This window comes from Choloepus didactylus, chromosome 18, assembly GCF_015220235.1.
Source record: "Choloepus didactylus isolate mChoDid1 chromosome 18, mChoDid1.pri, whole genome shotgun sequence".
In the NCBI taxonomy this organism is placed as follows: domain Eukaryota; kingdom Metazoa; phylum Chordata; class Mammalia; order Pilosa; family Megalonychidae; genus Choloepus; species Choloepus didactylus.
Window position 1 is genome coordinate 48308358 of NC_051324.1, and position 14739 is coordinate 48323096.

General features: G+C 58.1%; 1 protein-coding gene across 20 annotated transcripts in view; it reads right to left on the reverse strand.

Moving 5' to 3' along the window:
* The window catches only part of SRCIN1 (SRC kinase signaling inhibitor 1), a 64208-nt gene that overhangs the window by 12622 nt on the left and 36847 nt on the right, over positions 1 to 14739 (reverse strand). For all 20 annotated transcript variants that reach the window (XM_037808932.1, XM_037808927.1, XM_037808923.1 and 17 more), the window contains 12 exons: positions 13634 to 13829; positions 12682 to 12880; positions 12161 to 12254; positions 10783 to 11636; positions 9694 to 9786; positions 9452 to 9495; positions 8930 to 9117; positions 7547 to 7722; positions 2857 to 2987; positions 2603 to 2750; positions 2050 to 2296; positions 1359 to 1593 (listed from right to left, as the gene is read on the reverse strand). In XM_037808932.1, coding sequence (XP_037664860.1) covers positions 1359 to 1593; positions 2050 to 2296; positions 2603 to 2750; positions 2857 to 2987; positions 7547 to 7722; positions 8930 to 9117; positions 9452 to 9495; positions 9694 to 9786; positions 10783 to 11636; positions 12161 to 12254; positions 12682 to 12880; positions 13634 to 13829 — 2605 coding nt within the window. The remainder of the gene's footprint in view (positions 1 to 1358; positions 1594 to 2049; positions 2297 to 2602; positions 2751 to 2856; positions 2988 to 7546; positions 7723 to 8929; positions 9118 to 9451; positions 9496 to 9693; positions 9787 to 10782; positions 11637 to 12160; positions 12255 to 12681; positions 12881 to 13633; positions 13830 to 14739) is intronic.

Genomic DNA, 14739 nt, shown 5'->3' on the forward strand with positions numbered 1-14739 from the left:
AGCAGCACCTGGAGCTCGTCAGAAATGCAGGCGCTCAGGCCCCAGCCCAGACCTGCTCAATCAGAGCCACATTTTCACAGATCACTGGGCAATTCTTGTGCACATTCAAGTTTGAGAAGCGCGCTCTACACCACCTCCTTCCCGCCCACCCCCAGGCCCTAGCCTGCTCAGATCAATGGAGCAGCTCCTTTGGCATGAGCCTGCCCCGCCCCCAGACCCTCCCTTCCTCCACTTCTTCCCCAGGCCCTTTTTCAGGGTGACCTGCTGAAAGGCCACTCTAGCCAGGCCCCTCCCCTCCTCTGGTGCTCCGCTGGGTCCCCATCACCCCGGCCACACTAGAGCTCCCCGGCCTGCACCCTCCCACCTGCCAACCCTTCAGCCTCAGCTCCGCTCACTGCTCCCAGCATGGACCCCACTCGGGCAGTTCTGAACTCGCACCTCCAGGCGTTTGCATATGCCATTTCCTCTCCCTGGTACGGACTCCCTCACTGCCCAGGAAAGGGCCTACTCATTTGCAAGACTCCACTGGAAAGTCCCCTCCGCCAGCTCCCCCCAGGCCTCCTCTAGGACTGCCCAACACCACCACCGGCCAGTGCATCTAGCACCACATTCTTTTTCTGGTTTATGCACCAGGCATGGCCTGGGACAAACAACTCAACCACTCCGAGCCTTAGTAAAATAGGAATAATTAAGGTATCTGCCTCTTAGAGGTAGACATGAAGTTATAAGGATTAATACGTAGGAAGAATTTGGAACAATTCTTGTAACATAGTAAGCGCTAATTAAATATTAATATCATCTCTCCCACTAGATTTGGAGCTCCTTGTAAGCAAGCACTGTCTTGTCCCTTATCCCCAGCATCTGGTACATAGTAGGTGCTTAACAAACATCTGTTGCAGGAATGAATAAATGATGACTTCCATTTTTTGGTTCGATTTCTGCCTTCTCTGTACAGCTGCGAGCCTGCAGGGCCCAGAAGCCATGTCCCCACCCAGCAGCCCTGAGCCCCACTCTCAGCCCTGCACCCCCACTCTCAGCATAGCCAGGCTCCCAGCAGGTGCTCACTCAAAACCCACAGGCGACACTCTGCTTGGACCTGCTCGTCCTCCCCCTGGGGTCCTCTGGGCAGCTCTTGGGGCAGTGGGAAAAGCCCCAACGGGTCAATAGGCCAGCTCCAGCCCCGTCCTCTGGGCCTTGGGCTCCCCAAAGGGGTGAGGGTTGGGCAGCTGCTCTCCAGTGCAGCCTCACCCCCAGGATTCTCCCTCCCAAGTGCCTCCCCATCAACCTGAGGGTTCCTGAGGATGGGGCTCCCCCTGCCCTCCTCTGGGCTCTCCACCCTCCCCCAGCCTTCTCCATACCTGAGCCCCTCCTGCCACTGGGCTCCGTCCGGGGGGCTGCCTTCTGACTGTGGGGGGCCTTGGGGGGCTTGTGGTCAGGGGTGGGGGCCAGGCCTGCGTGGGCCTTGCTTGCACAGTCCAGGTCCGGGATGGCCTTCAGTAGCTCTGCCTGCGTCTCCTCCAGCAGCCGGTTGATGTCCTTGGCGCTGTACTGGGTCAGGGCTGCCCGCTTCTCCTCCCAGTCCCGCTCGGCAGCCTGGAGGAGAGGGGGTGAGGGTCAGGGCGGAAGCAACTGTGCTGTTTCAGGATCTCTGGGGCCTCGGCCTGTCCCCAGCTACCCATGCAAAGAATAGAAAGGGGAGTCTCCCATTGGCCCTGGGCCACTGGAGCGCACGCAGACTTCTCCTTGCATTACATGTGCTTTCCCCACGGGGCCAGAGCGTCACCTTCATCACATACTGTGTTCTTGCTATACTGGGACCTGCGTCCAGACAGTCTGTTCTTATGCTAACCCACACTGCTTTCATCATTACAGCTTTGTAATAGGTTTTTCTATCTAGAAGGATTAATGTCACTTTCACTACACTTCTCAGACTTCCGTGAGGGAACTAGATAGTCCCCCCAGGAAAAAGCTCCCCCACGTCTGGCCCCTCCCACTCTAGGACCCTCGCAAGAATGTGTGAACCCCGCCCCCAATCCCGGGCCCCAGCACCTCAACAGACACCGCCTTGTCCACGCTTCTCTTGCCGGGCGCATCCAGGCCTTTGGTGGGGTTGCCCCCTTTGGGGGTGAGGAGGGGGCCCTCGGCCGGCCCACTCAGCTCGTGGAGGTTCAGCGGGGGGCTGGGGGGTGGCACTTCAAAGTCCAAGCTCTTGTTGAAGTCAGTCTCGGCTGTCACCTTCTTGGGGGACTGATTCAGTAGGCTGCTGGGGGGAGGCCACACGCCTTCATCCACTTGCCTGGGGTGGAGAGAGGTGGGGTGGCTGTGAGGCCAGCAGGATGGCAGCCCCTGAGAGGGGAGCCTGCCCGAGGGAGTGGGGTGGCAGGAGGGCTCTGGGGTCTTGCAGGGGAGATAGAGGGGCTTTGGGAGGAGTGACCGCATCCAGTGTGAGGGAAAGCGAGGGGTTGCAGGTTGGAACTGAGGTGCAGATCCAGTTGGCACATCGGTGGCCTTTGGGGGAGTCAAGACAAGGGCTCGGGCCGATCTACTGATGTGTGCATAGTGTGTGGCCCCGTGGGAAATCAGAGCTCAGGGATGGAATGACCTTCGGATCTGGGCCAGTGCGTCTGTGACCCCGCGGCAGCGCTTGAGCAGCCCGTCCAGGCGCTGTGGCTCCTCCTTCAGGAACTTCACCGCCTCCACCTCCACACGCAGCACTACCCGCATCTTGCTCTGCAAACCTGGAAAGTGAGCTGAGGGCATGGGAGGGAGTGAGCAGGGCAGAGAGGGAGCACTGCGGCCAGGTGCAGGGACCCCTCCCAGGGCCAGGTGCCACCCAGGCTGGCCCCCCATGCTCACCCTTGAGTTCGGTCAGCGTCTCCCCAAGCTGCTTCAGCACCAGTGCCTTCTCCTCCAGCTCCGGCCCGGGCACCAGCCGGTGGTTGTGGGACACGTCCCTCTGGATCTTCTCCACAGACTTTTCCAGGTCACTGCGGCCACAGAGAGACCCTCTCAGCCCTCCTGGCCCCAGCCCAGCCCCCTGAAATTGGGCAGCTGAAAGGCAATCAGGCCACCACCAGTCAATCAGAATTAAAAGCCCTTCCCCAGGCCACATACCCACATGAAATCGGAAATGCCAAATCTCACAGATGAGGAAACCTCACCAGGCACCTGCCTCCTCCCCGCTGGAAGCTCTGACCTTTCGCAGGATCAGTCCTAATCTCCCTCCCCATAATCTGCATCCCCTGGTTCTCATTCTGCCAAGGCAGCAGCAGAGAACTCAGCAGTCAGAGCTGGAGGCGGCTGCTCGAGCCCCTGGCCACCTCTTTTCTGTGGAGGACACTGCCAAGTCCTTCTACCTTTTCTCAAATGGTTCAGCCACTCAGCCTCTTTCCCTGGGGCCTAAAACTGCTTTAGATTTTCTGCTTATTTATGCTGAGCTTGTGTCATCTAACATCTTTCTAAGATGAAAATCAGACCAAGTCACCACCCCCTGCACTGAACCCTAAATAGATCCCATGACTTTGAAGCTAAAATCTAAACTCTTTCAATGCTGCCAACAAGGGCATCAGGGCAACAGTGAAAACTTGGCTCTAGAGTAGGGCAGATGAGAGTTCCAATCCCAGCTCTGCCCTTCCCAGCTCAGAGCTCTCAAGCAAATTACCTAATATCTCTGGGCCTCAACTTCCACATCTGAAAAATGGGAATGGTAAGAATTCCTCCTTTATGGGATATTGCGAAGATTAAATGAGCTAATGTGTATAGGAAAGCACGTGGCAAGGGTTCAGTCGTATCCCCTCTGTCTGCCTTGCTTCTGTGTAGGGTGGTTCAGAAATTCTCTGGGTTTCTTGTGCGTGCCACCCTCTCTCTCTTGCCTCTGGGCCTTTACAGTGCTGTTTTCTCTGCCTGGAACACTCTAACTGCATGTGTGTGTGCGCGTGCGCACACACACACTCACACCATTGGCTAATCCCCACTCATCGTCAGGTCTCAATGGGAAGCCCTCCCCCAGGCCCTTCACTTAGGGTGGGGGTCTGCTTTGTGTCCCCCAAACCCTTGAAGCTCCTGCTCACTGGGCCGTGCACTCTTCTAGGCCACCAGCTCCAGGCAGGCAGCGACCATATCTTCCAGATTCATCTATGATTCCCAGTACCTGGTCCAGTGCCTGGTGCAGAGTAGATGTCTGATAAATAGTTGTGGAATGAATGAATCAATGAAGGAAGGACCTGCTGTCCAGGTACGTCATCTCCATTTTATACTTGAGCCACTGACGTCCCTGACCTATATGTGGGACTTCACAGGCATGGCTGACAAATCCCATCTGTTGGCTTTCAGCCCAACAATCTCAGTTCTACCATCCCACAGATTTGCAACCCCTCACAGCATCATGTCATCAGCTATCTTTTCAGCATGCCTTACACATCTTCATCCAACCAGCTGGTGAAAAGATGTTAGACCAGGTTGGAACCAAGGATAAAATCCTGTGACTCAGCACTAATAGTTAAAGAGCTATCTCATATTAAGCTCTTACTGCATGCCTGGCACCACACATAGCCCTTGATATTCAATACCTTATTGAATCCTTGCAACAAATACTGTGATGTAGCAACTGGTATTACCTCTAGTTTACATATGACAAGCAGTGGCTCAGACGCTAGACTACATTTCCCAGCCTCCCTTGCAGTTAGAGGGGCCATATGACTGAGGTCTCACCAATAGAACATGAGTGGAAGGAATGCAGCTGCTTCCAGACTTGGCCCATAAAAACCTCCCATGTAAGCTCCTCCATGCTCTATCCCACTTCCAGGTGGCTGGAAAGGCAATGACCCTCTGGGTGACCTTGGAAGGCACATGTTGAAGGTGGCAGAACCTCCATTAGCCTTGGTCCCTGAAATGATTGCATGGAGGAGAGCCACCCTGCTAGCTCACCCAGTACTGTTACATGAGGAAGAAGGAAGTGTCTATTATTTTTGAACCATTATACAATTTGGGGGCTTGCTATAGCAGCTACCATAAGTAGCTAATTAGCCACCCTCACTAATACAGCTAGCTTTGGCATTAAAAGAGACTCAGAGAGATTAAGTAACTTGCCCAAGGTCATACAGCTGTTTTGTGGCAAAGCAAGATCTACTCAGGTCTGTCTTCAACCATTGGGTTGCCGCATCTCGCTCCCCCTGGACTAATATCCTCCCCACCCCCACCCCCACCCCCACCACACACCCACAGTCCTGCCCCAGCCCTTGCTCTATCACATGGGAGAGAACGCTCTTCCCCTGCCTGTGTGTGTGACTCCTGACTGGTTCAGGGTATGCCAGTGTTGTGAGATGATTACTCCCACAAGGCACTTTCAGGGGAAATCCTCCTTTAGAGGGGTCTCAGGCAAACTTCCTGGAGGAGCCCCCACTGCAACTCTGTGATGGGAAAGGACTAGGCCCTCCATAGGCTCCATCAGTGTCTCAATTTTCTGATCATTCAATCTGCCAAAATTTAGGGGCCCCTAACTCGTGCAGGACAAGGCTCTAAAAAGTAGTCCCAGACCAGCTGATCTAGACATTGGGATCAGAAAGTGGCTGGGCTTTTCAGACCAGTGACAGGTTTAGTCCTGGAGGGATCGAGATAGATAGAACCAGTTAGATAACTTGTGGGAAAATGTGCATTGCTGCAATGGGCAATGGTCCCTAGTTCAAAAATTATTAAGGGTTTCAAAATGGTGACAGCAGAGCATTAAACCAAGCATTAAACTGCCTGGGTCACACACACACAAAGCCAGCCCCGGGTCAGGCAAAGGTAGACGCCGGAGGCCAACAGGACTCACACGGCAGAGAGTGCCCCTAAAGGCAATGTCCAGACAGAGCTCAAGTGCTTGGCTAGAGGGACAGGGCCATGAGCCAAGCCAAACGAAGCACAAAACCAGCCCTAACTTTCAGTAAGAGGCTGGAACAAGAGGAAGGGGCAGGACGAAGCAAGGCAGGCAGGGGCTGCAGCCAGAGCAGGGTTAAGGGTGGGCCTGCAGGATCGATGCTGGCTGGTCTAATACTGGACAGGGACAGGGACCCCACTCAAGCGGGGCAGGAAATCCTGCCAGACGAAGCAATATTGCAGCCCCACATTCTCCCAAGTGAGCCATCTGAGTAGTGGGATTGATACCAGGGCAGGGGTGGGGAGTCTGCATGTTCCTGGAGAACCGGGGGCCCAGGAAGCTGAGGACCAGACACTCATAATGACAGGAACATAAATCTCTTCTTTCATCTCTTCTCCTTCTGTGCTTTTGCATTTCCTTTTATTTTCCTTGAATGTCTGAGAAAAGTTCCGTTTGAAAATTCCAATCCGGCTCCTCTATGCTGAGTGAAAAGAGGTAGCCAGAGGACAGGAACATTGGGTAGATGTGGTTCCCTGGGTGAGAGGGGATGGCAGGTGCCGGTCCACTTGGAGAAGTGGCTAGAGTTGTCACCAAGCCCTAGAGGGAGGAGGCGGCTGTTGCCAGCTTATTTCCACACAGAGGGGACCCATATTTTATCTTGGCCTTGAGGTGTCATGAGAATCTTTGCCCTGGGTCTTGCTGAAATGCACATGCCCCACCAGATTGTGTGGCCCAAGGCTGACAGCAGTGAATCCCTGCATGGGCTCCAGATCTAAATAATGAGGGAAACAGGCTTCTTTTAGCAGCCTCTCCTTGTGTCCTGAGTTGCTGGCTGGTACAACCCAATCCTCTCTGGAAAGAACTGCAAAAATCTTATAACTGGGCACAGATGAGGAAGCTGAGGTCCAGAAAGGGACAGGAACCGTCATTGCTGGAGGTGGACCTTGGGTCCCTTAGTGCTCTGTGCCACCAAGAGGAGCATGGACAAGAGAAGGCTACAGGGGGGTTGAGGGTGGGGTGCCCAGTGGATGGGCAGGAAAGGCAGCTTCTTCCTTCAGTGGTGACAGACAATGAAATCGTGGCCAGACAGGCATTCGCTAAATTTGGATCAAAAAACTGTCCTCTGCTAACCCTTCCACGTGTAAGCATTTGGGGGTGGGGTGTTCTCTAGTCCCACGCCTTCTGAAAAAGCTAGATCCTTTTTCAACTCAACTAAGTGTGAAGAGGGTTTTCCTTGGCCGTACCTGGTCTCAGAGATCAGGGAATTGGAGTGGGGGCAATGCAGCTGGGCAGCCCCAAGCTGCAGCCTTGGCAACACCTAAATGCTCCACCTGAAAGCTTTACCTGAGGATCAGTTTGCACAGGCCAGAATGAAAGCAGGCAGCTGGCCACATGAGGATGAGGCTGCAGGCCGCGGGGAAGCCTGTGGGTCATTAGGAATCAAGATGATAGCAAAAGCAGGCATCAAGCCAGAAAAAAAAAAAAAAAAAAATCAGGAATTATGCCAGATGGTTAAGATTTGTGGGTCACAGAGAAATCGGGCCAGAGAATGAAATCAGGCTTCAAAACAGACCAACGTCACCTATGATTCAGAAGGGACTAGCGTCTCCCAGCGAAACCAGGTGGCCGGTCACCCAGGCCGCACTCCCCACCCCCTCTCCGCTTCCCCGCAGCGGGGCGCAGCCTCACTTGAGCTGCTGGGTAATGAGCTCCTCGTCGTTGAGGTAGCGCAGCCGCTCCTCCTCCACCAGGGTGCGCTGCCGCTGCAGCGGGTCCTCCTGCCGCCGCGCCGCCTCCGACACGCGCATGCTCAGCTCCGCCTCTGTGCGCTTCAGCAGCGCACGCACCGACTCCTGATTCTGTAGCTGCGGGGCGCACGGATGGAAGGATGGACCTGGGTGGGAGGGAATGCAGGCGCGCAGCAGGGGAAGGGCTGGGAGAATGCGGGCAGAGGGCAGTTCAGTGCGGGACAGGGCTCCACAGAAGGTGCGGCTAAATGGCTGTGGCCGGGAGCAGCTGCGAAGGGGTGGGATGATAGGGGGCGAGGGCTAAATTCTGGAAAAGGATAGAGGCCGGCTGAAAACGGGATCGGGATCATGAAGGGCAGAGTGCTAACTTGGGCCATGCAGAAGGTGCGGCTGCAGGGCTGTGGCCGTGAACAGCAGCGAAGGGATGGGATGGTAGGGGGCGGGGGACAAGAGTTAAATTCTGGGGAGATACAGAAGCAGGATGAGAATGGGATGGGAATATTTTGGTGGGGGTGACCCTGTGCGGCTGCAAGGCCGTGGCTTCTAGCAGTCCTGGATGGGGACAGGCCTGAGTTGAAAGAATCGGACCCAAGCTTGAGTTCGATAGTTTCCGTGGCAGGGACGGGAACACCAACTACACGCTGGAACCTAGTTCTAAGCCCGAGTTGGGTGAATGGCGGGAAAGGGGGGGGAAGGAGCGGGGGAGGGGGGGACGGGGGGGATGAAGGGAGAAGGGGAAGCTCTTATCCGTTGCCCAGATGGAAACTCTCTGCCTCCTCCTCAGCCTGCCTCTGCTCACTATCCTCATCAGACGGCTCCTAGGGCCGTCTCAGGGAGTGAGGAGCGGACACATTGGTGCCAGGCTCCTGACAGGTGGGGCCATCTGCGGGGCGGGACGGGGAAACTGTCACGGCTCAGGAAGGGGCATCTGAGCGGACGTGGGAAAAGGGCTTCTGCCTGAGCCGGCAGAAAAAAAAAAAAAAAATGAGGCAGGAGGGTGGAACTGCCCAGAGCAGGGGTGGGCTGGGGCTCAAGGAGGGTGGTGGGGGGCTCTGGGAAGGGGAAGGAGGGCTCAGTGGTGAGGGCGGGGACTTGGTTTGGTGAGGGAGCGGGATCTCCAAGAAGGGTAAGGGAAGGGGAGAAAGGGTTTGGAGAGGGGCCCACTGAGCAACGAGGGACTCGGCCCAGGAGCTCTGCGGTTTGGGGACGTGGGAGTAGGGGGTGGGGCGGGACTTGTGGGACGGGTTTCGGCAAAAGGGTGAGTTCTGGTGGGTCGGGGTTGGCCTGGGCGGGGCCAGGGGCGAGGCCCTGGAGGGCGCGATACCTGGAGCTTGCGCAGCTGCTGAAGCTGGCCGCGCAGGTCGCTGGTGCTGTTTTGCAGGCCACGCAGGTGCAGCTGCATCTGCAGGTGGCTGACGGCAGTGGGCTGCCCGGCAGGGGTGCTGCTGGCCGAGGGCGCGGGAGGGCCAGACACCGGGGTGGCCCCGCTGCTCCGGCCTCCTGACCCGCCAGCTGCAGAGAGGGACCACGAGATCGGGAGAAAGGGGACCAAACTGTGAGCCTGACAGAGGCCAGGGCAAGGACCTCTGCACTTCCGACGCCACAGAGTAGCCAGAGAGGGACATAGATCTGATCCCTGTCCCAAGTGGTGACCAGCCCTGCTGTGGGGAGCAAAGCACCAGGGTGAAGACATCTTGGGCCGAGGTGCTCCTCATTTATCAGGAAAGACTGCTGATGTAGCTATTGTTTAATCCCCATTTTACAGATTAGGAAACAACTTCAGAGAGAGCAAGGACCTGGTTGGGGGGGGGGGCGGGGAGAGGGGGGTAGGGGTGGGGTCACTCACGGGCTGAGGGGGTGGCTGCTCCATTGGAGCCTTCGGTCTTCTCACTGTGGCACAGGGAAAAAAAGGTGGCCATCAGGGGTCACATCCAGCCCCGTGATCTCAGGATGGAGGTTAAGACAGGGAAGGGACTCACCCAGGGTCACACAGTGAGGCAGTGGCAGAGCTGGGCCCAGGACACCTGATGCACACCTCCCTTTCCTCCTGCCCCAGCCCCTGGCAGTGATGTTGGAGAAGGGCCTCACCTGGGGGTCTCGGGCTCCGAGCCTCGCAGCAGGGCACTCTGAACCAGACCCGTGAGGCTGGCAATCTGCTTCTCCATGGCCTCCATACGCTCCCTGGGGGGGGGGGGGAGGGAAGGGGCTCTGATCATCCCCTCCCCCGTGCCTGGGGTGTCTCCTGCCCAGCCCCCCATTCCCAAGATTGATAACCAGAGGAAACACCATCCTCCCCCTGGCCCCCAGCACACAGACAACTCAAAGGCCCCAGCAGCCTCAGGGTCAAGCCCCCATCTAGCTGGGGTAAAGCCCTTCATCTGAAGTCACTTCCTCCCTCTCCAGCTTCACCTCTCCCTCCTGGCTCCCCAATGGGCCCCACCCTGACCTCTCTGTGCCTTTGTGCAGGCTGTTCTCCCCTACCTCTTCCCTGCAGCCATCCCAGAGTCCCCAGCGGCCTTGCAGAAGCCCTCCTCCCACACCACCTGTTACTCCCCTCAAAGGAAATGCAAGTATTTGTGAGTGTGTCTTCCTCACTAGCCCAGGCACATGGGTCACATGGGTGCGTGTGAATGAACTGCGTCTCCTTGTCCCTCAGCAGCACTGCTTGTGGGCAGAGGGGTCGGGTCAGGGCACCTTTAGGGGGAAACTGATGGGTGGAGGGATCCCCAGCCCAGAGGTTAGGTAACCGAATGCACCCCTCTCCTTGTCTTTCTTACTAGCTCCCCCCTCCGCACTGGCCTCAAGTCAGCCCTGTGCGTACACCTCTCAGGGCTGCAATTTCTGGGTCTCAGCTGAAAAGGCACTAAAGAGTGCTGGTTCAGACTCTCAGTTTTACAGTTGGGAAAACTGAGGCTCAGAGAAGGAGGTGCAAACCCAGATTTCCAGATTCCTCGTCTGGGACCCTATTGTTAACTCCTTAGGACTTGTAGACAAAAGAAAAAGGCACTCTGCGATGCCCTCCCTGATACATCCAAGATGTTCTGAAGACCCCTCAAAACTACTCTGGGTCTACGAACGACTCCGGGGACCTTGAGTGCAAGATGCAATCCTGACACAGACTCTACCCTGCCTCATTTCTTACCCCTCCAGCCCGGAGACCTGGCGTGCGTCTCTCACCTGGTCTCCGTATCTTTGGCTGGCACCGGCGGCCCGAAGCCAACCAGCGGGCGCTCCCCAGGCCCGGGGAAGAGCTCGGGAGGCGGGGCTCCAGTCGTCGAGGCGCCCCCGGTACTGCGGGCCTTGCCTCCGGGGCTCTCGGCGAAGACTGACGAGGAGCCCGAGTCTTTACGGAAAGACTGGCGCACCGGCGAGCTGCGACTGGGCGGCCCCGAGTAGGGGCTGTGCGGCGGCGGCGGGCCTCCGGGGGGCGCTGCCACGTCGGCTAGCTTCTGCGGCGACGAGGGCGGCAGGCGGAAGCCGTAGCTGTCGCTGTAGAGCGGGCCTCCGCCGCCCGCCGCCTTGTACAGCGAGTCCTCCAGGTCCGACTGCAGCGCGGCGGCCGAGTAGGTGCTGAGCGAGCGCACCGAGCCGCGCTTGTAGAGGCCACCCGCACCCGGGTAGGCGAACGGGTCGCCGGTGGCCGCGGCCAGGCTCAGGCGGCCCTCGTGGAGCAGCCCGTAGGGATCCGCGTAGAGGCCCTCTCCCTTCACCAGCACCATGCCGCCCGCCTTGCCCGCCAGGTCCTCGTCCGGCTTCACGTCGCGCCGCTCCAGGATAGCGCTGGGGCTGGGGCTGACGCCCTGGGTGGCCGGGGCGCCTCCCAGCCTCTCGGCGGCGTGGTGCACGGGGCTACCGGCGTAGGAGGGCGGGCGACCCCCGGCGTACGAGAGACGCGAGCGCGAAGGCGAGCCCGACGGCAGCCCGGACGGCAGCCCCGGTGGGGGCGAACCCGACGTCAGGTGCTGCGCCGGCGACAGGTTGTTGAGGCGCCGCGTGGGCGACGACTCCCGCGACGCGTACACCATCTCTCTCTGCGCAGAAGACAGTCCCGGAACCCCACACGGCTGGTCATAAAGGGAACTCCCGCCCTTTGCTTGGAGAACCAGCATTTCCCCCCTAACGCTTAGGAAGTCCCTTCTGTTCTCTGCCTGCCTCTCTCCTGTTGCATCTTGGGCCCCTTTCCCATCGGGGGTCCCAGCATGGCGGGAGAAGTAAGAGATGGAGAAACACCAGTCCACCCTAAGGAAAGGGCTGGGGAGGGATCAGGGGAGGGGGTGGTTCCTCAGAGAGAACAGGCGGGGAATGGACCAGAAGATGGCAGATAAGGGGATGGGCTCCTCCATAACACCACAAGTAAAGGAGGCAACCCTCTACCTCAGCCCCTATGTTCTCTTTTCCAGAGCTGGTTTTGGTCACTGGTGACAAGGGGCCAGACCCTGCCTGCGTGGCCCCCATGTTCCCAGCCTCCTCCGCCACATTAGCATCCATCATCATGACCTTGACCATGCAGACGTTTCCCCAGCCTCCCCAATGCTCTGAGCATTCTCAGCCATACCCGGAGGTCCCCGTTGGTGAGGTGTGAGCCAGGGAAAGCAGCGTAGAGTGGCTCCTTCCTATAGATCTTGATAATACTTCGGTCCTGGATGTCCCTGGAGCAGGGAGGGGATGTGCAGAGGGGTCACCATTTCCAGCCCTGTAGGATGGGGAGGGGCAGCCCACTCCCGACAGGGAGAAATGGGGTGCTAGAGGTGCCAGGACCCTCAACCCCTTCCTAACTCCTCCGCACAGAGTATCTGGTGCCTCAGGCTACCTGCCACCAACGCACACAGCCAGCAGCCTCCACCCGGTCCATTTCCCCGGCCTCAGACACCATTTTCAAATTAGCTTAAGCCAAAGTGAACAAGCAGGGCTGAGTGATCTAGAGGGGAGGGCTGAGGACCGGAACGGAGTGGTAGGGTACTGGGAGGAGAGGGAAGGAGATGAGGTTGGGCCAGGGGGCACTGGTGCAGGGCCCACAGGGTCGAGCCTGCGCAGAGGAGCATGGGGAAGCCCACCCACCCCCGGGGCTATGCCCACCGGACGTCCTCCAGCTCGTAGAAGACGTTGCGAGCTTCGTCTTTGATGAGGATGGCGGTGTTGGGCGACTTTAGCATGCCCATGGTGAGCTTCTGCGGGAACATGTGCGCGATGAGGGCGTGCAACGTGTCCAGGCTGCTGACCTCGTGCGTGATGTGCACACGCCGAGTCTCCTCTCCGAACTGCAGAAACAGCACCCCTGCGGAGCAGACACCACCCTCGCGGTCACTGCCGCCACCACCACGCCGCCGGCGGGGAGAGCGAGGGGGGACTTCTAGAGCTGCACTGACCCCACAGCGCAAGGGTCTGGGGCCAGACCTTGCCACCGAGGGCAGGTGCACCCAGGCCCTCATACTGCTGGCTGGGGTGGGCGCAGGAGGTGGCCCCAGGCAGGACCTCCAGCCACCCAAGGCACCCACTCCACTCCAGGCAAGTAGAAACCTGGACAAGGAAATGGAATGGGAGACAGAAGCACAGGTGGAGCAGAAGCAGAGAAGGAATCAGGAAGGGTAGAGAGTTCCTGGGGGAGACAGAGGCTGAAGAGAACAAGTTAGAGAAGGGAGAGAAGTGAGAAGGGATGGGATGAAAGAAAGGAGAGGGCTGCTGAGGGAGAGAAAAAGAAGCTGAATGGGGAAAGAGGGAGATGGGGGGGGAGGCAGCTTGGAGAGAGAAAGGGTAAGCAGCAAATGCCCAGGGATGGGGTTGGTGATGATGGAGAGAAACAGAGAAATAGAGAAAGGAAGCCTGGGAGGAGAGAAGCCGAGGTTGGGGAGTTGAGGGGAGGGAATTTCCACGGAGGATGGGGTGGGGGTGGAAAATGGGGAAAGGAGCCAGAAGCTGTAGGAGGAACGACCGAGGACAGGTGGAACTGTGAAGGCGATGAAGAGGGCTCCGGGGGCCTTAGAGCAGAGGGAGGGGCCTGACCAGGAGGAGGAAGGGGAGGAGCCAGTACCTGGTGATCGCAGCTTGGTCTGGCTGGCAGAGCGGGAGAGGGGCAGGCTCTGTCGGAAACGGTTCATTCTGCTGAAGCCCAGGGGCAGCTCGGCCTCCGACATGGTCTCCAGGGACTCCGCCGAGGCGTACGACAGCTTGGCCGCCTGGTCTGCCAGCCCAGGCTGGGCCCCCTGCGTGTGGCGTGAGCTACGGGTCTACAGGGGCAGAGCAGGGCAAGAGACACCAAGCCTGAGCCCCCTTCACTTGGCTGCTGCCCCCTTCCAGGCCCGGGAAGCCCCCGCCAGCCAGTGGCACACACATTCACAGGAGGGTCTCCTGGATCTGAGGCTTGCTGTGTGGCCGCAGGGGAGTTCCCACACCTCCCAGGGCCTTGGCTGCACTAGGATACCTAGCAGGTAAGAAGTGGGCAAAGGACTCAGGCATCCTGAGAAGCCAGACAAGAAACCATCTGAGCGGGCGCCATGGGCACGCCTGCTATTTTAAGCCTCCAAAGAACAACAACACAAATTTGTCACCGAGGTGAGCAGCAGAATCGTTGAACAAATTGGGGCATTAGTTCCAGACATTAATTAAGCAGCGGGTTTGTGAGCGGCGAATTTATCCTTCGTGCAGTTCAGAAGGGTAGCAGTGGGGGGTGGGAAGCAGGGCCCAGGAAGAAAGCCAGGAGGGCAGTGGACCCCAGGACCTCAGCTCTGAGAGGTGTGGGCCCTTAGAGAGCAGGTCAGAGAACCCCCTGGATTTAGGGTGACAAGGAGAGCTATCTCAAACCCACCCCACCCTAAAGCAAGCATAGTCCCAGTTTCAGTCTACCTGTCTAGCACACGCAATGCACATGCTAAGCCCAGTATGGTACACGTGAGCACACAGGCGCATATGCCAGGCCTCAGCCCCTCCCTGCAAGGGACATGCTGCCACACATCCAACAGGCCTGTCCAGCCTGCCAGAAAGAAGCCCTCTCCATGCCACCCCCCACTACCCAGCATGACAGCCACTTGCCCTGGGCCCCACAGCTCCAGCTAAGGCTAAAATCTGGCTGGGGGTAGGGCAGGGTGTCACACAACAACCATTCCCTGCCCCAGGGACAGCTTGATTGCTCTCTCCTTT